General features: G+C 40.1%; 1 protein-coding gene across 1 annotated transcript in view; it reads left to right on the plus strand.

Annotated features, from left to right (window-relative positions):
• LOC146135583 (exostosin-1-like) overlaps positions 1 to 7978 on the plus strand; it is a 54326-nt gene extending 46348 nt beyond the window's left edge. The window contains exons 8-12 of the mRNA XM_083395899.1: positions 1442 to 1602; positions 2347 to 2477; positions 3471 to 3597; positions 4132 to 4317; positions 4348 to 7978. Of these exons, the coding sequence (XP_083252025.1) occupies positions 1442 to 1602; positions 2347 to 2477; positions 3471 to 3597; positions 4132 to 4264 (552 nt within the window). The 3' untranslated portion in view covers positions 4265 to 4317; positions 4348 to 7978. The remainder of the gene's footprint in view (positions 1 to 1441; positions 1603 to 2346; positions 2478 to 3470; positions 3598 to 4131; positions 4318 to 4347) is intronic.
• Positions 7979 to 25015: the final 17037 nt, after the last annotated feature.

Genomic DNA, 25015 nt, shown 5'->3' on the forward strand with positions numbered 1-25015 from the left:
AGCCGTAAAATCGAAATAAGAACAACATCAACCTCGGAATAGGGCAAAAATAGGACTAATACCTAATAGTCTTATTACTGTCTAAATCGGAACAAGGTATTAACCCTCGGAATTAGACCTAAATGACCAGAATCAGGACTATAACATTTTACAAGTGGTCTACAACACTAACTCCCCTAATAATATCAACCCTAACCCATTTTCTAACCCCGCCCATTGCCCACCAATAACCCCGAACAGGGCCAAAAAACAGGTGCCAAAACAGCCGCGCCCTGACGGCGCCCTTCAAACCACGGCGCCCAAAATTTGACACCAAAACGGCCAATGCCGGACCCTAATCTTCTCATACGCTCTTCCTACGGTTTATGTCTTATTCAGACGAAGTTTTTATTCTGCCGTGGGTATTACTGCGTAGTCCTATTTGGCTTTATTATGTCGTTGGTGTTAATACTATGGTACTATTGATTTTTCTGCTTTAGATATTCTTACTTTTTGGGTCTTTGTTGTGTGTTCCCAAATTAGATTTATAATTTAGCCTATATCAATATTTTCGGATTTTGCCAAGAAACGTAAAGTTGACGAGGAGTGTCGCAAACTTAACACGGATTTCAATCAATTCGGCAAGAAAGCAGTATGTTTGCTGTGCAATGAAAGTGTTGACGTGTTTAAAGAGTACAACATTAGCCGTCATTATGCGACAAAACATGCAGGCTATGGCAATACTATTAATGTATCGATTCTGAAATCCGGGCCGCCAAGTATTTCATTTTCCCATATCAGGCCCGCCCACTGAAGAAGTTGCCCACCCCTGGTTTAAATGCTTAAAAAAACGGAAAGCCTAGTATGCGTTTCTCGCGTGCTTGTAGTCGTGTATATTTTTATCAGTAATACGAAAATGTAGTACAAAGTTTCTAGGCACACCCAAAAATCTCCTAAAAACGTTCTTCCAAAAAGTAACAGTTGTAGAACCTTTTTCTCACACCCGTTTACAAAGCCTTATTCGTTCCAAGATTAGTTTAAATACTTAAAAAAAATGAAAGCAGGATTCGTTTCTCGCGTGCTTGTAGTCTATATACCTATCGGTAATACAAAAATGTTTAAGTAAAAAGTTTTTCGGAACCCTAAAATCCCCTAAAAAAATCCTTAAATCGTTCCGAGATTAATGCCAATGCTTAAAACAATTGAAAGCAGGATTCGTTTCGTGCGTGGTTAAAACACAAAAGTTCCGCGGCACACCTAAAAATCTCCTAAAATATTCATTGAAAAAAAAATTGTTTGACCACTGGTTTTAGCCTTAATCGTTGTTTATACCTATCGGTAATACGAAAATGTTTACTTTAAAAAGTTCAGCGGCACACCTAAAATTATCACAAGGCAAACTGATGTGTACTGCGGCATACAGTTGTAAAACCACCGATTTGACCCCCATTCGTCTCTCCAGGTTGACTTCGCCTTCGAGGTCTGGCAAAGTTTCCCGGATCGAATCGTTGGGTTCCCGGCCCGGAGCCACTTCTGGGATGCAAGCAAGGAAAAGTGGGTGTACACCTCCAAGTGGTCCAACACCTACAGTATGGTGCTCACCGGCGCTGCCTTTCTGCATAGGTAGGATTTGGTCATTATCCTTGAGTAAATGCATTTTTTCGTAAGGCCTCTTCCACTTTTTAACCCAGTGTTAATTGAAGCACTGTCATGTGTGAACATTGCCATGCATCTTGGTAAAGTATGATAGAACAAAAAACAAAATTTGTGTTAGTCTGTACATCTCCGAAACGACCCTTTTTCTCACTTAAATTTTCTATAATGAACTTGGTTTATTTTACTATCTTTAGTAAGTGTTTTGTGGGTAAATCTGAAAAACTCATTTGTTTAAAGAATAAAGTGAAGAAATATAGGCTATCGTACCTATCCTATTTCTGGTTTGAAGTTTTAAATCAGTGCAATCTTACATGCCTTTATTTATGGTTGGGCAGTACGACCTCAGAACGGCCGAAATTCTTCCTATCTCCTGTTTAAAAGTGAAATCTCTAGTTTTTCTTTATATGGGTTTTTAAGTAAATTGCATTTTAGAAGTTTGAGAAAGCGGTTTTAGGAGTTCATAACTATATATCTGTTGATTTATTTATGACATTTATCGTTATACTAGAGTTTTTGTACTGACCTTAAATATTTATCAAATTATCTGTAATTTTTTGTAGAAATTGAAGTACTCAATTAAAAAAATTATAATTTGTGCTCCAATATTTACTTTCCCCGCAGAATCGATCTCATCGCTATAGGCTGCCTATACTTCTGTATAAGCTTTGGTATTCTTATTACGGTTAACTAAATACATTTTGTGCTTTTCAGGTACTACTTTAATCTGTACACCGATTGGATTCCGAAGTCGGTTCGCGCCGTTGTAGACGACATGAGTAATTGTGAGGATATCCTCATGAACATGCTCGTGTCGCACGTGACCAGATTTCCACCAATCAAAGGTGAGACTGCTCCCGCGCTTTGTTGAAATGAAGATGAGTTACAAATCGAATTATATTTTCAATGTGTCGTATGATATCATATGGGCCAGGACTATGCTACGAATCGTACTTAGATCTCCAATGTATCGTATTATATCGTATAGGCCAGGACAACATGTATGTTACGAATCGTACTTAGATCTCCAATGTATCGTATTATATCGTATAGGCCAGGACAACATGTATGTTACGAATCATACTTAGATCTCCAATGTATCGTATTATATCGTATAGGCCAGGACAACATGTATGTTACGAATCATACTTAGATCTCCAATGTATCCTATTATATCGTATAGGCCAGGACAACATGTATGTTACGAATCCTCCGTTCGTTTCATGCATTATGTTGTCCCGTCATTTTAGGGGAGGCTCCCTACTGAAAAGCAAATAGCAAACTACATTCAATTATAGGGTTGCCACAAAGTCTATGGATGCAGGCAATGTTGGACCAGGGTCGACATCGAATTTTTAGAGATTACTTTCCAAAACAACACTACTTAAGAAACCTGCTGTTTTCAGGCCAACAGACGTCAAACTAAAATGAAGTCTAATTACATTTATATTAAAGGCTACAATGAAACTGAAAATTTTTAGCAAGCCCTAATGTTTTTTTAAAAAGTTTTCCAATAGTCTTTGAATTTATTTTATGTGTGGCTTAAAGTATGTGTTTTAAAAGTTTCCAACCAATTTTTATTGTCTTGACTATGGCTTTTGTACTGTGATCAAATTTTAGGTTTATTTTGCTTAGACCATGTTTGTCATGTCTTTAAATTTGTTTCAAAAAATGTGTTGTAACCCTGGATTACCACTACACAATACATTTGCTGTAACACACACGTAATGTACGATATAACACGACACATTAGTTACTACAGTACCACATACTAATTCACAGCTCAAAACGATCAGACTAGAACCGGTGGCACAATTGTGACTATTCTTGTTTTACAGTTACCCAGAAAAAGCACTACAAGGATACGACCCAGACGCCCCAGAAAATCCCCCTTCCTGAGGGTGGGGTGATATCCAAGTGGTCGGACCCACAACATTTCGCCGACCGACAGATCTGCATGAAAAGGTTGGTGATGGATTGTGATTCCGCCTAATTATATCGCAGTGGTGGTGACATTAAGATTCGCAAAACCATTTGCTTCTATCTACTATTTAATATTTCTTTTACAATTCTTTGAGTGTTGTGCTTCAAATTTCCGATTAAGATTCTTTTTTTTTGTTCTTTACGCAGCCTAAAAGAGTAAAAAAAATATTTGTTTTCTGGATGAAGTAACTCTGCCAGATTCTAAATACGACTAATAAACAGTAAATAAATCTCTATCCCAAAGGGTTTTTTTGTTTGCTTCCTGAAATCAATCTATGCTTACAACTTACACTTAGTAGATAGCAAAACACTAAAAACTATGGTACTATTTGCATAGAAACGAACTCAGATTCTTTGGTGCCAGCTTATTTGCTAATTTCCTTGTCTAACAACCTTGCAGTAAATTAAGGACGATAAACGTAAACTATAGCCACTTAAAATTCGTACCAAACATTCACATTCGCCTCTTCAGACCAACCCTGATAAACCTTTAATGACTTTTCGTTCTTGTTCCAGTTTCGTCGACTTTTTCGGCTACATGCCGCTTCTCTCTTCCGCCACAAGAATGGACCCGGCCCTGTTCAAGGACAAGGTCTCGGTCACTCGCAAGAGGTATCCAAAAATCGAGGCACCAAGTCAGAAGAGGTGAAGTTCACCGCTAGACGGCGGTCGAGATCCACTGCAATTCGGTAGTAATTCGAGCGAAAAACAAACGGTTTTCTATCGGCTCGCCGCAGCGCCCCGTAGCGACCGCTTTACGGTGGAATTGCGCGCCGCATGGGGGCGCAAGAGAAAACGGTTCTTTTTCAAGTTTCTCCGGTTGCGCAGCATGGGCTGAAATCCCAGTTTGGCAATGGACGCGACTGGTTTTGCCGGCATCCAAGTCGCCTATACGCGAGCGATTTTTTGGTTTGCCTTCAATAGCTTTATAACCCTGTTCGACGCCGAAAAAAAACTGGGTGTCGTTTATCAGTAACCTTAACCAAACCAGCATATTTATACGCGTTGTGTCGCCCCTTGTGCGTTACTTGTCGCCTTTTTTCGTGCCAGTTCTTTTCTAACTTTTATACACGCTCCCGATTCGTCGAAGTGCTATCCAGTGAAGACGGTTGCTTTTTCTACAAAAACAAAAATTATCGTCATTCGCGTGCTATTCTTCGGTCAAACAAGGTTCAATTTTTTTTTTCTGTCCTCTTTTTAATTTTACCGCGCTTTCTTTGCCGCCGCTGTTGTTTTCGCCGCTTACTTTCCACGAAAAGGCCGAAGTTGCCCCACTGCAAAGCGTATGGCATCCTGTTTTGCAGGGGGGGGTGCCTTTTCGGCTCTCCGGTTACCAATTAAGCATCACATTTCGCTGATTGCGGACCTGGCCTGTACAAAGGTTGTTTAGCGCCATCAAATCACCCCGTTCCTCTTAATGTGCGTTCCCCTGCGGCCTTCTAGGATCTTCTCCCCGATGTATTTCGAATTTTAAACGCGCGAAAGCTCATGATAAAGTTTCGATCAAGTGCTTTAGCGTCGGAGAACTGTATTGCAAGAAAGACGACTTACGTGACCACTTTTAACCCAGTTATGTCTTCTTAAATTGTTGTAACGTACATATGTTATTGAGACCTGCTGTTTTTGTATCGGCTTGCGAAGCACTTGCTTAAAATTACCTGCAACCGTTTGACAGCTACACAATGCAGACATTGTGGCTAGGGAAACGTTACTCCTAACCTCATTTGGTTTCCCAAAGTTGTTCTATTCCAAATATTATAGCCCATACGGTTGTAATATGTACGTACGTTTCAATTAAATCGATCTTAAAAACGAATTATGGTTGATTAAAAACCTTAGCGCAGACTGCATTTGGGTCTCACTACAGCATCCAACTGTTATTCTCCAAACTATTTTCTTTTCTTTTTTTTGTGCCTATTTTTTTCGTGGCAAGACATTCGCCTCCAGTTAAACTTTCGTAATGCTATACGTCAAATTGGATGAGTAATGAAGGTGGCCCTTCTTGATTTCGATAATGCTACTCTTGCAACAAACCTCAATTCTAATCAAGTATGTTACTAGTCGCACAGTATGAATATTACAGTTCATTTAGAACTATTTTCAACTAAACTCGCCTAAGTTAACTCTATATCCATCGAATTAAGTTATCAATGCATCCAAATGTTAGGCGGAAGTATAAGGATCATTGTACAAATTTTATAGTTTGTTAACTGATGTTGGTAGCACTCCCTAAACTTTACGCCCTAAGAATAGGTGATATTTAAACGCCAGTCTGTTTAACGATTACAAGTTTGCACTACTGGAAATTTGCAGTTCGGCTCTGGCCGTTTAAGTTTTACAATGCATTTTCGGAATTCAATTGCTACCGACTGTTTCCAATCATTTTTAAAATTCACACACACTAAGCGAACTGTGTAATTGAAAGCTTTAAAAAATCATGCCCGTGAATGTCGTTTAACAGGGATTATTTCGTGCCAAACGTATAAAACGCGATTTTAATCGTAACACTCAGTCGTTTAATGCACCCTTTTAAATTACGCAAGGGACGAAACGAGAATATCGCTACTGTAGACCCTTGTGTTGAATACTATCCAGCGTGTGTGGTCATTCCCACCAGAGAATCACCAGTATTGTTGCCAAAACGCGGACCAATTTGATCCCGATCGTGTTGATTTTTTTTGTTTTTCGCTTTGCTGACTTCATATATAGCTTCTTGTCGTTTTGTCATTTTCTGTTGTTGGTAATGTTGTGGTTGCATTCGTTTTGCGTGCTTTTCTCTATACTTGTTGCAACTGTATTTATTAAGTCCACCTTGTCGGTGCTTGTCAACACCAAGCCCAACAAAAAAATTTTTTAGGAGCAATTAAATGCAAACCAATGGGCCGGGTATATGTTAGATTTATGTTTAAAACCATTTAAAAAATTCAAACACGCCTTCATGGCGAGCATTTCCGAATCGATAGACAGTGTGGTAAACTGTAAATGAAATAAACAAGCATAATGCTCAATTTTCTCATTCTGTTATTTGCACTAATACCTTCAATTTTCAAACTGCATCAAAACAGCATGTGTTAGATTTCTGTTAAAAAAATATAGAAAGTCCGAAAACGCCTTCATGGCGTGCATTTCCAAATCAATAGACAGTCTGGTAAACTGTAAAATAAAAATACAAAAAATGAAGCATAATGCTCATTCTGTTATTTGCACCAATACTTTCAAGTTTCAAACTGCATCAAAACAGCATATTTATAAACCATTAACTCCATTTCTTTATCGCCCGGTCACTCTCCGCATTTCGCCACCTTCCGCGTTTTACCCCGTTCCAGTCCTTCTTTTCCCTCTTTCCGTTGTTGTGTCCACGTTTGTGCGCGTGCCATCAGTGTTCGTGTAACAGCCCTCTCATATATTTGTGTGCTTCGTATCTGTAAACATCGACGGGTGCATTTGACTTTGATCTTCGGCGAAGGCGCTTTTTTTCTCGGCAATCAGATGTTGGCATCGGCTTTTGGCGCAGTGTTTATATCTGGGGGTTCTTAAACTTTTTTTATCGCAGAACCCCTAAAAATTTTTGCTTCGCGTGGACCAAGGTTGGCCTGGATTTTTTGATTGGCGTGAAACTGAAATAGAGTCTAAATAAATAAGTAAAATGCGGCAAAGCTATTTTTTTTTTATTTAACTACTTTTTTTGAAAAAAGATTCGATTTTTTAATTATACACCAAGATTTCAATATACTTTCATGCCCCCCTACAACAAGTCCACGTACCCCCAAGGGGCCCCAGTTTGAGAATTCCTTGTTTATATATAATATATTTTGAAAGCGCCTGCCTTAGCAGCAAAAGTGGAATGAATTTTTTAAATTGTTGCTATAAAACCAGTAACCCTGTTGCTTTCAGGCTAAGGCCAGACACTTTTTAGGAAAAGGCGCCAAAGCGTATTTTAAATATACTCTTATATATTAAAAAAAATGATTCAATTTTTATATATATTACACTAGGATTTGAATAAGGCCTTCATGGACCTCCTAACACTAGTCCACGTTCAGAAGTCGAGAGACCACAATTTAACAAACTGATTTAAGGCTAACGACCCGGAAGGCAAAAGTTGTTTCAAGTATATCAACGCGCGCCCTGCTCTCCTGTGTAGAAACATTGCGCCAGTGCTTTCATTCAACCTGTTTACGCCGCTTGCGATGCGCCCAACACTTCTTCTGTCAAGTATTATATCATTGCGGATGCGCGTTCTCTAACTTCGTTTGCCAAGCATGTTACTGTCCCGTTTTTTTGTTTTGTTTTTGACCGACGGCGTTTCGGCCTGACGCGATTTCGCCTGCGCGCTACGCAATAAAAATTAGAGTTTTTTTGATTCTTGTGTGGTTTTGTGCAAAGGTGTGAGTTGCAGCGGTGGGCGTTGGCCACCTTCCGAAGAAATAAATTATTTGGAACAGTGAAGTCACACAAAACGCGTAGATTCGTCGAAGGGTAAATTGCGCAGTTTTTTGGTCGAAACCGGTTAATTGATAAACTAAAAAAAAACAAAAAAAAAACGCGCTATCGGCAAACTAAATCCTCTCGGTTTTAAAAAGATAAACAAATGTCACACAATTGGGTATTGGGTAAGGATGAATAACTGGTTTGTTATCAGAGAAATGTAATTCCCCACAAAATACGGCCCGCTGTTTAAACACTGTAATTGCCTTCTCCATCAATTGTGGTTAATTTGCTCAAGCTCTGCTAAAATAGGAATGTCGGTAGCCGGTATGCATTGCAGTGTTTTCAACATAAATTAACGCTCAGGCTTGGAAAAAGCTAGTTCATTGACTTTTTAACTATTTAAGGTAGGTTGAGAAAGTCCAAGGCTTGTTGGCAAACGTAAACGCTCCAGGGGTAGCATCTATAGGTAAAATTTTAACGCGTATCATACTTAACTTGAAAAATCTATGAACGGCAACGTTTATTCTTTCAACATCAAAAACTAGGCCCATTTTGATCGAACATCATCCAAAACCATCAGACATCGCCATTCAATACTTAACTAAAGCGAATTTGAAAAAATACTTGCTGTGTTGCAGGTTTAGTACCTAGTATATATGTAGAGGTTAACTGTTTAGATTTCTTTAATGAAAAAACAAAACTCCGGTGCAAACGTGTTGATCTATAGGGGTTAAGTTGTTCTTTCGGTCGGGACACGAAGGGCAGTATTATTATAAAGACAGACTAATCAATGACCTAAGACGCAGTCAATTCCTTTGAAAAATAACTTAAGTCCAACTCAAGTGTTTTATAATAAAAATAAATAAAAAAGGTCAAATCCCAGTCAAGATCTTTCTATTCAAGTGAAAATAAGAGCAAGTCAGCTTCAAGTCAAGTGATTGACGTAAAATCAAAACGTTAAAGTATTAAAATAGGTTAAATCGTCCGTGTTTGAGTAATATCCAACTAAACAATAACAAAAACGCGACACACCATGTTCTGTTACAAAATGAAGTCAAAGTTAAGCATTTTCCCAAAAGACATAAGTCAAGTCATTTAAAAACAGTTCCTAAGTCATTGACTAAAGTCATCAGAACACTGCAAAGCGAATTACCCACCCCGTACAGCAATACAAGTGATAGCAAAAGCCAGGTTGCTCCTAGGCCCTTCACAAATATGAACCTCTAAGTTTGGCCTTAAATTATTTGTATAGTGTCAATAATATAGTCGGAATATTTGCGATACCATTCCGACCTTGTGAAAACCTGTCGATTAATAAAACTCTGCTGAAAATACAATTTAAACGAAATCAACGCGTGTAGTTACAAACGGTAAAACAAGCCTTAACTTGGCTTTGCAGTCAGCACAGCAACGATGAGCGTTGATACATGGATAATAACTGAGTGTACTGTGTCGACTAGACAATTTTTTTTTTCAATGGCGAAACGACTGTTTTGTGGACAATAACGTAACATTTGGCAGCTTGCCGATAGAACATCTCTAGCTTTGTAATATTGCAATCAACGTGATTGCCGCGTAACCAGTTTGCGGGCAAGTTTAATTTACAAAAGCAGTGCGGTCGAAATTAGAAAAGCGCCGGCGCCTAACTGATTGGGGGCAAGCCAGAGAAGTGAGCTGCTTGCAGACTGTAAGGACTCTAAAGCAAAAGACTGCGTGACCTGAAGTTGAAACCGCACATTTGTTTTGCCTGAATAATGCAAAGGTGGGCAAATCTATTCTTAGCTCGTCGGAAAACGTGCCATGACACCCACGCAACAGTCGGAACAGCTGGACGCCTGGTGAGTTAACATTCAAATTTGATTCGGAGATTACGCGCCTAATTTGACTTCCGCCAGATGTCAGATTTAAGTAAAAATAGCTTCATGCTCTGTTTGGCCTAATTTTACCCAGTGACCTGCAGAATCACTTATCTCTAGTAGCATCTTTGCTGTACATTCAACCGCTTATCAAACCGAAAGTGCAAATTTATGTGTATTTTGGAGCATAATGGTTGGAGGTTGTAGTAACAATATCAAACCCCATACAGAAGTCTAGGGAAACATTTTGAACGTTTCGAATAAATCTTTGTTCATTTTCAACATCGTTTGTATTTTATTTGTGAGTTGTCAAAAAAGTAGCCTAATCCAGTGTTATCAGGTGTTTTTGAAAATGATAACTTGAAAATCCGTGCCGAATCAGGGTGACTTGGCTTTGCGTCATGCCATCGCATTCCATCAAAAATATACAGGGTGGGCCAAAAGTAGGCTTACAGTTATTCCACAGCGTTGGCATGGAAGAAGAGGTAGCATTGAATGGTCACCACGCTCACCTGACCTGACACCAATGGATTTCTCTTTTGGGGTGTCGTAAATAACAAGGTGTATGAGAAGAACCCCAAAACAATAAACTTACTTTTAGACCCAAACCCTATTTTTTATAACTGTAAGCCTACTTGTAGCCCACTCTGTATATAGCGTTTTATCGGTGCACTTAATCGCACTGTAGTTTGCGAGACGCATTTATTAGCGTTTCTTTCGGAATTTCACGTGCCAATTTTAACTGGATGAGACGGGCGATAAAGGTACGAGATTGGCGAAAACCTTGCGTAAGTCGACAGCTTGTCTGATGGGATTTTGATGGCACACCAAGAGTGTAGAATCCCCGCCATAACATCCGTCCGCCGTTCTGAGGTTGCATTTAGCTCAAACCGAGTGTGCCAAGTTCGCGCGAATTTCGGTCACGCAGTACCGAGACGAATCGTAATAGAAATAAAACTGCCGGGAGCGAACGTTTTTGTAAACAAACCGCTTCTGCAGTCAGAAAGCGTCTGAGCGCGGCAGTTTAATTTTTGCCTTATTTTTCCGTCGTTTATATAGAATTGTTTTTGGTTTTTACGTTTCCGATTTACTTGGCAACTTTTTGCGCAGATGCTGACATTAAGTACAAGCAAAAAGTAAAACATCTAACCCATTTGACTAATAGGGCCTAATATTAAAAACGTACTTTTCTTGGAGCACGTTTTCCTTATTAGGGTGAAAATTTATATCCAAGAGGGATTTACACTTGAAAAAAAAATCGTGATTTTAACGGTATTGCTTTATTACACTGAGACACAAAGTACCCACTCATAAATTACAAAACCTAATTGTTATGGACAAAGTTGACGACCAAAATGCTCGAAAAGATTTCTGTCCAAACGGTTTCATTAAAACAATCGATCAAAATGCATATTTGTTAACTAGGTTTTCTCGGTGTGGAAAATCCTTAACGACCGCTGCGAAGCTAAATTAAGTTGCTCGTTTAATTAAATACCGGTATCGATCAAACTGTGGCAAAACACCCCTATCACTTTCGGTAAATTTAGATAAATGTATTGTTGGTATTGACCACCATAAAACGTTTTAATTAAGCACCCTATAGTAAAAGTCCATTATAGGATTGCAAAATTTAACCTCTGACGTGCAACTTCTTTCGTTAGGAGAAAATCACGATAAATATAATGCGATATGTACACATTAAAGATATATACAAACCAATAAAATATTTACGAGTACCGAACATAAGCGCAGTTATATATTAATGGATCCAGTTCACGGTTGTTGTACTAGATCACGGTTGTGTATAAATATTGCAGTACTTCTAATAATGCATTAATGATTGAACCAATCAGAATTAATTATGACAGTATGTAGAATTTCAGGCAGACGAGATCTTCATTTTTTTGCTTTGCATTTTTTTGCGAGCACCCGCCTTTTTATCTTTGCCTGTGTGCTTTTTCCCCTGTCACTAATAGTAGCATACATCCAGTTTTATCATACTACCGTGTCGCTTTTTCGTATGGACGGTGACTCTTTCCCACTTTAAGTGACCGCGTACGGTTTCTTTTCTTCCAATAAAAAGCCAAATTGCCAGATGCACCTGCCCCCTTAGCGCGGTGATGTACATTCCGATAAGTGAGGTTTTCGCCCAGTAGTTCGCACCTTCTGTGGTTTACATATCCCAGCAACGATACGCCAGGTCGTAAGGCATTTCTCCTATATAGCCGTGTGAAATATTTGCTAATTACCAAAGATGCATCTATTTTCAATTAGAGTGGACAGCTGCGTTTTCTTCGATTACCCGTTGACGTGAAGATTTGAAGAACCTTTTGCAGTTCCTTTGTTGTCAAATTTTTAATTAATAAATAGCTTTTGACGAATTTTTGACATGCATTTTTGACTTGGGCGCATCTTCATCATTATTTTAAATGGGTAGTTTGCATTCGGTCTTTCATACTTTCCTTTATGTATATTTGCAGTGTATTGACTTAAGTCACCGTTTATAAATGTCCTGACGTGACTCAAGTCCTTTGATCAAAATTATTTCACTCGAAGTCTTTTGGCAAAGTCATTTTGTCAAATACCCCGGTTAAAATGTAATATTTTAATTACTTTTTTTGTGAATCAAATTGAGTCGTTGTCTCAATTTTTGTACGTAATGCAATTTTCATGCTGTATATGTTTTCTATTAAGTTATTGCACATAATCGGACAAATTTACCAATCTAATTAGTTTAACATTTTACTTTTATCTCTTACTCTACAATAAAGGACAAAAACAATAAAGGAGAAATATTTGTGGCCGGACGAACTGGTTTTGTGCACACCCCTCTATTTTTAACCATCGCAAATTGGCATCAGAGACGCGCGGTTAAAGAAAGATCGGACTCGAAACGATTTAATCACTGTGCTGTCCGCGAAAAGTCGATAAAAGGCCTAGATTGCGCAGCTCGCAAAACGGAGACGAATACACTTAGAGCGGCGCTTTGTTTTGCGTATGTCGACATTTGCGGTGCGAATTTTTATCCAAACCCAAAATGACATTTCCTTGTAAGGCCCCGAATCTCGGATCAAGCGGCGGAAACAGGTCCTAATTTGTTTTAGAGCGTCCAGACTGCCAGTCGCCGCTGCAATCTTGCGCCTACTAATCTCGCGCGAGCAATTATGCGATTTCCAGCTCAGCATACAAAAATTGCCTTGCCTCTGTCCGGCAAAGGCCGCTGTTGTGCAACAGGTTTGCAACTAGACGTATAAACGATAACGAGGCTGTGCTTTTAGTTGTATGAACCACATGAAGCGTACTGACGCGCTTCTAATTGCGCCCGTTCCCTGTAATTTCTCGACGCCCGCGCCCAACGCCGTGACGTATGTAGACTTTCATATACCTGCCATTTTTCGCAAGGCGTGATGTTTTTGGTTCAATGTCGAACGTCACAAAAACACCACCTACTGTGCTTTCGGTCAGCTGACGCCCAAAACAAGTTACCACAGTGTGTAGGTCACGACGTGGAAAGCACATTTTGGGCATAATAAAAAAAAATGATTAATATCCAAACGACTCGTGTCAACTACCAGGCTATATTTACGAATTAAATATTTAGTTCTCACAAATTTTTAAGCCATATTTAATTTTGTTGTTTGCTTGTGGGCGACTTTCAAATATAGAGGCTCTCTCAAAAAACGGCTGGTCATCCTCTAATTTTTTGATGTCTAATTCAGTTCTTCGACAAGTAAAAGATCACAAATCGTGCAGCTTGAAATGCGTTGCGTATTTTGCCAAAGATTAACCAATCTCTTTTAAAAAGTGTTGCTCGAAATAACATAAAAGAGAGTTACGCCGAAAGCGATACTTTATTTCTGCAAATATCCACCTTTTTACGTGCTACCCTTTATTGGGCACCCCGTAATATTATTTCCCAAGGTCACACATCTACCCCTTATCAATATAGAATCAATTTTTCTTATAAGAGTATGAATGGCCAATATTTGTACGCCTTGTTTTTTTACCTTTTAGGATTGATTCACCTGCATGACTAAAAACAAAATACGCGGTCGGACAAAGTGCAATTTTCGGTAAAATCCAAAATTAGATCGAAACCGCGATTATAGAGCACGCAAGCAAATCACAAATTGATTAAATCATAATTAGCAGCATATCGTACTTATTTTACATTGAATTGGACAGCTATAATTTTCTGGTTGCCTAAATCCTGCACGTGCTGCATTCTCCACCCGGTCGCCACTCCCCTCTTAGCGGCCCGCAGCCGTCCCCCCAAATGTGCCAATTATCTCCAAACTATTTCTCGCCCATGCCTTGCGCCCAAAAGCGACGGCAACCGGCATTTACTTGCAATTTGCGGGCGGCTTGAGCGCTGAAAACACCGGGTTCGGCCCCCGTAAAAAGCATACCCGGAAACACCATGAGCCAATAAGCTATCTAACTATACGGAAGGGAAGATCCGGCGCCATTATCAAATATATAATTAATGTTTGCCTTGTGTGCCCCGGCTTGCGCAATTCGGCACTAGGCTTGTTACGAAAAAGGACGCGACCCCGTTCCTCCGTAGGGGTTTAATGATGACGGTTAATTGATAACGTCCGGTTCAGGTTAGGGCAGGGGTTCTTAAACTGGGGTCCATGTACCCCTTGGCGGTCCGTGAACTAGTTTTCTACTTGAAATATTAGTGTATAGTTAAAAAGTAATCAACTTATCAAAGATTACACATAATTAAAATAAAAAGATTTTTCACTGAATGTACCTTCATTTCACTTTCACATTTTTGGACCGAAATTTGCAGATTTATGACGGCATTTTTTTTTTTTTTTGCCTACTGTGGTCCACGCAAAGCAAAAAAAGAAATTTAGAGGCCTACGGTAAAAAAGAACCCCTGGGTTAGGGTGAAGTATGGGATTCCACCTTTTGGGGCTAACGGCACCCTATATGTAAAATATAAGTAGGTCGCGCCATCCTTGGTAGCATTTTTTTTTTCAAGTTTTTCAAAGTAGTTCAAGTTACAACACACGAAATAAATCAACACACATCTATGCTGTGCGTTATGTAGAGCAGGGTGATCCAAGGATTACTGTATCGCGGGCCACAATTTTTCTTGCAGATTCTTTGCGGGCCACATAAAGTACTACAAGCGTACCAGGAAAGAATCAACGTTTTTCGTTTGATCGGGGGAAAAAAATGGTGAAAAGTGACGTCACAAAGCACCGTCAAAGACATGTAAGCTCCAGAAATTGCTGCTATCGTCGAACTTGTGCGCAAAAACCGCGTGCGTATCTTACTAAAATTTTAAGAGAGATGCTGCATACTACACAATCGCCAAATTACAAATACCTTATTGTTTCGCGCAAAAAGGTTCTATTAACCAGATCAATTTGGCTGAAATTGCATCTTGGAAAGAGTCAGGGCGTTTAGCCTCAAGTCGCAGAGTAAACCTGTAAAACAATACTTTCCAGCAGAGCGATATATTTTATCGCACATTGATTTTAAAACGCAAATATAACTTATAAGTTCGCAATACAGCATTTTAGAAAGTTCCATATAGGACGCACTGCGGCTTCTCTCAAAGGGGTCTAACACATACCAAAATTAGGCGTTCTTGCCACCCCTTGGATCTGAATTTGGTGAGCGATAGGAGACTGGTTTATTTCATGGTATAAGCGGAAAAATGTAATCATAACCAAACAATTGCAGTAGTATTACTGTTCGTTGAGCACTTAGATTTATTTGATTAAACCCTCAACGGAACGCATTGCAATAATTTCGCGGGCCACGAACAATGATGTCGGGCCTGGGTTTGGACCACCCTGATGAAGAGCACTCTTGATTTGTTGCATTCCAATCATAGGCTACAATTGCATCTAGAAGCTTACCAACGAGCAGAAATTTTGATCCAGAGTTTGAATTATTTCTTGGCACCCTTGAGCATTGGCAACCGTACCCCAGTTACTTCAAAACTCGCAAAAAACGCATTTTGACCTTTCGACTTTACTTTCCAACTAACACAAGTGGATGTGTTGCGTCAATCTGCTGTTTGCTTACTGCTTTGGTTCAATCATGCCATGAATGTGTGATATTTGATATCAACTTGACCTTCGCAAACAAAATTCAACATCAGCTCCTGATTAGTGAGAGCGGTATAGTCTAGCAATGCTTGTTATTAAAGTCCGGCATCATAACTGTTAAAGTAGGAGTTCTTACTTTTTTACCGCGAAAACCAAAAATATTTTTTTGTTTTTTTTTTGGACCACGATGGACAATCAATTTCTAAAAATTAAACCATAAATTGATGTCACAATACAAAAAGACTTCAGAAATCTGGTGTTTCAGGTCCAAAAAAGGTGAAAATAAAATGGTGTCTAAATACCTTCAGTGCTAAAACAGTTTATTTTTAATTAAGCTCTTTTCTTAAAAAAATTGATTATTTTTCAAAATTAAATTTTTGCCCCTCCTAAAATTAGTTCACATACCCCCGCGGGGTCCATGGACCCCAGTTTAAGAATCCCTTGGTTAATCAAAGGAAAGTTCAGAACACATATTTAAATAATACAAAACAAGACACTCGTATGTGTGGGCTTTTGTTTGGTTGGCGCTCAAGTGAAAAAAAATATCGCATTTTACATTGAAAGATTCACCTTATTAACTAAACGACTGATGACTTTGAGGTAATAGCCAACCAACCGAACTACGACAAAAAAACACGAATTTTATCCTAAAAAAAATGAGAAAAAATTTCCGCAAAAATCTCGAATAACAGCCATTAAAAACGTTTTTACAGCCACCCTCATCCGCCAGCCCTTCTTCGAAACCGAATTCTCTCAAAAGAAAAAAAATATATAGCTACGTGACGTGGGTCTTTAACTGTGATCACTTAGGCCATTAGTGGCTTGGCCCAAGGCGAGGACTTGCATTGCACTTCAGCTTGGCCGGCCTTTGCGATTACCCCTAAAACAAAATCTCTCCAAAGTTTGTGTAGGTCGACCTTGCTGCATTTTTTGCGTTCGGGTTTGTTTGCAGACGCTTGCGTTTGTGACGTCACGGGCAAACGTCACGGCGGCGTCGGGTTTTGCAGCGCTGAATGCGACCTATATAAGTCCATCGTGCAAGCGTTGGCGCTCGCGCGTGAACGTCGAAACCGGCCAAAGGGCTTTCGCGCCGATCGGAAACTATTGAAACGCAACGGCAAAGGTGCTTTGCGCGTCACGTTTGCAAAACAGCTACCTTACATGAAAGCCCGGAAAGAACGAATGTCGTTTACCTACGGCCCACGACCGTCCCACACCATTTCTATACAGTTTCAGGCGTTATTTTGAACGATATATAATAGCGACGTGGTTTGGATCCAAGGCGCGGGAAATTCAATACACCTACACGTTCTGGCAGCTAAACGCATCCACCGGCCTTTCGCCTTGTCACGCAAATCGAGGCGGCCTGGCGTAAACATGACGTATCGAGGGGCCTATCATCGCAATTGCTGCCCCCGTGTGACGTCACAATGGCCCCAAGATCAGTCAATGGGCGCGCGCGGGCTCGGGTAACAGCCAATCAAAAGGGGCGTGCCTGAGGCGGAATTTTGATTCGAATAATTTGGCCCCGATTAAGGCGCGACCTTTTCGGCTAGGGGTGCTTTGCTGGCCAAACAAGAAAAGGAGCAATTCAGCTTTGATCATGCCAGCCAGCACTGGTATTCTGCTGGATGTGAGCTTTTGGACCTGGTTGCTACTTTCTCTAATGGCCGATTTGACCGCTTTGAACATCTCAAGGCTTCGTTTTCTTCCGTGCTATTTCCTTCATTCCATTTGTGGCCACTTTATCTCCTATTTTTGCACCTTTAAGAATATCACAGATGCGAGTTTACCCCTGGCAAAGGCGGCTTCATTTAAAGAGGCCGTGCTAATTGGCACGTTCCTCGTGCTGTGTTTGGGAAAAGCGGAAACAATACCTTTGTATTGCGACTTTCCACCTACCGATTGCTCGTGACCGTTCCGAATAGAGCGTGGGAAAACGCCCTACCCTTGTGACTTGTATACCATTTTGGGCCAAAGAAGCGTCGCGCGCCAGCCTTAGACGCGAGTGTTCCATTGTTTTTTATTGGCTTTAGTGCAATGGACGTAGGCCTACATTGGACAATATCGATTTTGGGTGATCGTAACTTTTTATGACAAGTGCCACATCCACGTTCGCTAGTAAGACACTGCCGTTTAACTTCTGAATAATGTTAAATATGTAATCTAAGCTGTTGGGCCTAGTCATCGGACAGAACGTAAAGTATAGGAACCCCAGTATCTCGTGCCCTCAAAACTATCTCGCAAAAGCCAACAAAAAGTCATGCACAGGCTTAAAGAATGGAATAATTTGGGGAAACATAAGTACAATTAAAACTACAACAGTAGCTATATTTGCAGAATGCTAATACAAATCATTTTTTATTAAACGCAAAATTGTTTTGCTCTATTAACTTTTAACAATTGTTAAATATTCTACTTACAATAGACTTAATTTACACAAAATTGAAATTTGGCGAGAATCGTTTTAAAGGGACAATCCTTTTAAAAGAAGGGACAATCATTTTTTTTAAATACACGTTTTGTTAAAAATCCATAATATTCATCATAAGTCGCTCTTTTTTTTTTTAATTGGGTTGTAGAAAGTTTTTTTAACCTTTTTAACCGAATCGCTTAGGGCAAAACATTTGCCACTGTCATTACTGTTACCTGAAAGTGAGACTTGCGTCTGCAGTCGCTATTGCCGATTGCCGCAGAGTGATGTCAAAGAAAAAATGCAATTGGAAGTTCTTGCGTGCCAAGTTAAGTAGTTTCACCCGATCAAGGGACAAACTACTTCCGATAAAACAAAACACTTCGATTTTGTTCACCTTCGAAGCGCCAACTGCGCCTTTCCGTTTTATTTCTATGCACCGTGCTTAGTTGGTATGTTTATTTCGCAGTATTTTCCGACCTCGGACCTTATATCTTTCGGCTTTCTACGGATAAAGTAAATTTTGTTGGTTAATAGTTTTGCTAAATTTCTTTGGAACAATACACATCGACTCTACACCACGTGGAAAATGTTTTGTATTTTTATTTAACACACTCCAATTATGAATCAACAAATGTAAAATACTCGAAAAAATCCAAAATATGCGTTTACCTTTTTGAAATAAGCGTTTACCGCTTGATATTTCGCACCCTGGTTTGGAGCCATGTTTTAATGTTTTGGTAAAATAATTACCGCCTCCAATTTCACTGTACTAATATCTATCCACTTTTGTTTCTTATCTTTATGCAAGGAATTCGGTCGATTTTACTGTAATCGCAGGCCTATACGTTAAAATCGTTTAATGTTTTAAAATCAATGACCGCAGTGGACAGAAGCCGGATTTAATCGTGTTGTGGCGTAATTATGTTACGTTAAACTATTTCAGGACTCCCTACTTCACGGCCTGTCGGATGCCTGAGCACTACACGAGACTTATCTCTATTGTATATAGTATAGGACGACAGAGGCGAACTAACATATAAAACCTAAAACAATGGAAGCGCGTAATATAAAGCGACCAGAAATTAAAATAGGGCGTAAACGACGACGATCTAAACGGGTGGTAATCCCAGCCTTGAACAGCCATTCGATTTCGACCACGTGAAACACAACAACGAGAGAAAGAAATGGTGTCTGTGTCAAACGTAACTAATTATTAGGTGCCAACGGAAAACGTGGTAAGATAACAAATAAAGCGTGAAAGGTGAGGTGCAAAAGTGGAAAGGCAAGAAAATTTAAGTGAGTGACAACGCAATAGTGAACATAAGGCGAAAACAACACACAACGAACGATAAAACATTTTGTGCAACGATTATAGGTGGAGTGTATGTGCTCGCGAAACCCAGGTTGTTCATAGTGCGGTCTCCGCAGACGGCCTGTGTTTCCCGCCCTTTTCAGCCTCGACTTAGTCACGTCGAACCGTTCCCACAAGCGTTGAGTAAACTATTTGAATTTAGTTTAAGTTATTTGACAAATACCTTAAGTCAAACTTAAAAGTAGCAAGTCAAGTCCCAGTCAAGGTTATTAGTTACTCAAGCCCTAAGGCACATCACAGGTTAAGTCATTGCCACAGCAAGTCAACTCCAAGTCAAATAACTTGCAACAAAATAATTGTCAAATTGTGAAAACTAGAAAGCATGTTTATTAACTTGGCGAAAACCTTAATTCAAACTTACAAATAACAAGTCAAGTCCCATCTCAGGCTTAGTCATTGCCACAGCAAGTCAAGTAAAAAACAACTAATCTTGGCGAAATTTTGATTAGCAAACCAAAAAAATCAATAACTTAAGTCAAAGTCAAGACATTAGGTAGAAAAGGCTGAAGGCGAAGTCGATTTAATTTAAAACGATGACTTAAGTGCACTGACTTCATTTCAAAACGATTAAGTGTATTATTAAGTGTATTACAAACCCGGTTCCCATCGGCCTAGAGTTTGACTGACTCCACTCGACCGATCTGAGAAAACTAAGTAATAAAAATTTCTGGCCGACGACCACAGGCCTTAACCGCCGTGACACATTTCTGAATCAACAAAGTGCTCAACCCGGCCTGAGTGGACCGCATTTAGAACTGGCCGAGTGGCCGGTAATGGGTCCTCGAGTCGGAATTTCCTTTAATCTGGTTTGCACCGCAGACGCGGCACCGTCGCTGATGTTTTGCTATCACCGATGAAGTTCAAATAAATGGGTGTTTCGACCTTGCACTATTAAAGTATTATACAAATGGAATGCTGCGCCTATACAGTATGTTCCCGTGAACATTCTAACATTTCGCTCGTCTTTAAACGTTTGAAATACCGAAATATCGTCCCATTTAGTTAGTCTGGTTTTTCGACTGTCCGCGCGACTGTAATTTGACATTTTCGATTATTGGTATTCGCTTCTTTTATCCCGTTTAAGTGTCGTTGCGCTATAAATAGAGGTTTTCACCGATCTTTTCATCTCCCCGCAAGGCAAGCGAGAAATCGTTTTTTTTTTACAAAGTACCCCGAAGTGAAAGAGTGAATGTAAGTCTATGTAACGAGTTTAAATCAAGTAATTTGTGATATTAAAAATCTTAATTCAGCCTATCATATATTGAGCATTTATGTAAACTAAAAGAGCTTAATAATGTTGCAACTACAAATTTAAAGAGGCGTATTGTAACTTAAAATGGTGCTTGAGTAAACTTTAAGGGGACAAGGTGTCTAACGTGCTGTGTTGTAATCAAACTCAAAGTCAAATCACTGGAAAATAAATATTAAACTCGTAAAGTAAAGTAGTAAAATCATTCTATTCAAATCAATATTTCGCATATCAAACATCGAAAACGAAACCTTGTCTTAGAAAATGGTAAAGACCTATTTTTGTAAAGATGTTTTAATTAAAACACTTAATATATAAGGTAATGATAGTTGTTTGCCTAACTGACTTAAGCCCAAGCCTAGCAATTTGTCCAAATTAATCAAGTCAAGCCTATGAAAACATAGTGACTTAAAGAAAACAAATGTACACGTCACTGACTTAGGATTAAACACTGCTAAAAAGTGCTATATGGTACAGAGTAAAGGACAGTGTTTTTCAACTATAAGAGACACCCACAGCTATTTTCTATTTCACCGGGCGCCGCCTTGTTGCTGCCAGGCTTCAAATGCAGCCTGCGGTTTCGAAACCTGCTCAAAGATTGCGCAAAAAAAGTTGCTCCGACAGGTTGAACCCAGCGAAATTGAGCGGTGCGCGCGCTTTTCCGAGAATTTGTAGCCCGACCGACCAGCGATTGGGAAGGGCCACGTCGGAAGGCGACAATTAACCTCCGCCGCGTTGCGCTAATCCAAACCGAACCGGCGACGCTCGCTGTTCCCGAAGTGCAGTTGTGCAAAGCCTTTGCAAGTCGGCAGAGTTGCTACCTTTGCTGTTTGGCTAATGGTCTTGGTTGATGGTCTGGCGTCAATCTATAAGTGTTGTTCCAAGTTCGCTGCACTGTACAATAGACTCCGAATTCAGTCCGTTTACCCGACGGTTCTATATAGCTAATGTTAGTCCAGACGGCATTGTACAGCGAAAGGTGCTCCCGCAATGCAATGATGGTTGATATGTCACCCTTGTGATATTCAACACAGCAGTACTGCGGTTGATAAAGCATCTAAGCCATTTGCCCTGAAAAGCCTATTCCCGAAATACGGCCATACCACGTTGCCTCAATAAATGTTAACACATTTCCAACAAAAAACACCACACCGATCCCAGCCAACGGAATCTAGAATTATGAATATTTCCTGAGCGGTGTTAAGAGTGCCTCGACAAAAAATCAAGTGTACGTTTTAATTTTGACCCCCCTCAGACGCTTGGTGTAGCAGCCAGACTTGGACAACTGGATTTATTTCATATTTTCCGAATTACATTGGAATTAAAATTAGAGCATTTGTTTTTTCAAGTTATAGATTAGAAATGGAATTACCGAATTCTTGAAAACTTGAAAATAAACTAGAATTTGAGCTGAAATTACTTTTAATTAATTCACCATTAATTTAGTATACATCTCAATCTTTTCGAATGTAATTAGTAAATATTCCTGTCGAAATTTTGGAAAAGTATTAATTCAAATTCTTTGTTTCGACTGGGAGACTAAAAATACCTTCGAACGTAATAGGTATCATTTTTGGTAAAACCGAAATTAGATTAGAATTTGCCTCATTTTGCTCTAATCCTTTCCCAAGTCTGTATAGCAGCAATGAGGTTAAAAGCCAAAACCAACAACGATTATGAAACAAAATCGTTTTCCAGGAAGGCGCCGGCATTCGGCGTTACTCATCTGGGACAATAATAACTTCTTCTTACCGTTTCGGCACTTTGTAACCCATACTGTCGCTAAATTTGAACCGTGCAATTAAAAGCAGTAAGTACCTGATTGCAAACGCGTTCGCTTGGCGTTCGGAAAACGTTGTAGTCAAATGTCACCTGTCGATTTCGGCAAACTTGTATTCAGTAGCGGCGAATTGGGTGATTCAGCGCCTTGGCGCGTAAATGGTATAGAGTTAGTTCTGTTATTTTTGCAAGCCAAAGCCGTAAAAACACAGCGCGGCGAAAACACACGAAATAGCAAAGTCAAAAGCCCAATGCCGACCACCACTATCCTTCATTCCACCAAAGCCTGTTTGCAAAAACGTGTTGGCTTAACACAAGTTGTTGTATCATTCTAGTTTGACTTGAACTCAGTCCATTAGACAAATGGCTTGACTTGGACTTACAATTATTCAAACAAATAGCTTAACTTGAACGGACTGGTGTTGGATAAACGTTTGTTATTGTGTAAATTTTTTAAACACAACTATATTTTTCCAAAACAAAAAAGATAAAGTTTTTCAGGCACAAATACTTGAATACAAAACTATAGCAAATTTAAGGGTATGTTTCAGCTTTCAAAGCTGCAATGTCGATTTGTTAGCCCAAAATGTTGCCCAATAATTCGTTCTCAAAGGTCCTCAGCTTAGGTTGCGCAATCCACAGGAATCGGCATTTGTCGACTTGCTCCAAATAAGGAGTAACTAGCTGGCAAAAGGAAAAAAATGGGAAACAAAGCTATTCGCGCGGTCAGCAAATTTAAAACCGGTTTAAGGCACGCGCTTTCAAGCAGCTCGCCGGCCGGCCGGCACCTTGCGGTATTGGCTTACGTCGTTTGCAGAAAAACAAATTTCCTGCAAAAAGCGCGGCGTCATGCCCCTGCACAGGGTCTTTTCGGCCACTTTTGAGTTTGAAAGTAGCTGCTTTTCGCTGCAAAATTTCCGTCGCTTTGTGGGTAACCTCTGCATCAACTAAATTCAACGATTTTTTGACATGTGGCACACTAAAAAGTAACATGATATGTGCCGGCACAGTTTCTGCTGCTTTATTATGAGATCTTGGCAATCACCGTTACTCATTACATGGCCACAGGTAAATATCATACTATTATCAGGTTTTACTCAACGCACAGTGAAAATTGACAACCAGGACTTTTTAACCTGTGACAAAATTTCTTTGTAAAATTGGAGATTACTTTTTTTTAGTATGTGGCGAACCAGAAAATAACAGAATATATCCCGAGACATTTTCTGCTGCTTTATTACGAGAACTTGGCAATCACCGTTACTTATGACACAGTCACAGGTAAATATCATACTACTATCATGTTTTACTCAACACATAGAGAGCATTTAAAACCAGGACTTTTTCACTTGTGCCAAAATTTCTTTCTCAAATAGGAGATTACTCAAAGCACAAACTGCGGTCAAGAAAGTCGGTCTAATAAGCGCAAGCGATTTTAAAAACGGATAAAACCGCCGCTTCTATAAATAAAAACTATTTTAAGTTTTTGAAGCGGGCGACCAGAGCTAAAAGGCGCCGAATCCCAACGTTCAAAATGACGCCGAGTTCCCACGGATTAGTCGCCGCCGAAGCGTGTAAGTAATTGAAGATAGCGGCCTATACACGCTCGGGCGAGGCTGCGAAACAGCACTGACCGTGCATATGTAATCGCTTTCCCACGAATGCGGCGCTTCACCCAAGCTACAGCCGCCGACGGCCACGCCCTTTTATGTAACAGACCACATTGGCTTGTTTTCTTATTCCGATGTCTGCGCGCTTGGTCGCTCCGTCAAAGCCGCGCCGAAGCTATTTATAATGCAGAGGCGGTGTATTTTCGGCTCCCTCCGCCTTTCAGGCCAAGTGCGCGTGCCCGGGGGCTGGCGAACTCGTCTGTTTACCGGCCTGGGGGCCGTGACCCCCCATTGGAAGGGGGGCGCCGCCAGACGCCGGGCGAATCTGAGCCCCCATCGCGCGGTTTCGAGATTGCCCAATACGCCGCCGGTGCGGCAAAAAATTGCGGCGCGCGAGTACAAAGGTCGAATAGGCCAATAACAGGGGACCACAAGTCGGTTGCGAAATTGTCGCGTTACGCGGAAAAACACGTGGGACGCCAGCCGCGCTGCAATTCGGCGTTTCCCGCTTTGCGCCAAAGTAACTTGATCTACGAACGAACGCACCCATAGGCATTTGAAGCGATCAACAACAGCCCGACTTAGCTTAAATTTGTCTGCTGGGACGCAACCT

The sequence above is a fragment of the Ascidiella aspersa genome, chromosome 8 (assembly GCF_963924565.1).
Source record: "Ascidiella aspersa chromosome 8, kaAscAspe10.2, whole genome shotgun sequence".
Taxonomy (NCBI): Eukaryota; Metazoa; Chordata; class Ascidiacea; order Phlebobranchia; family Ascidiidae; genus Ascidiella; species Ascidiella aspersa.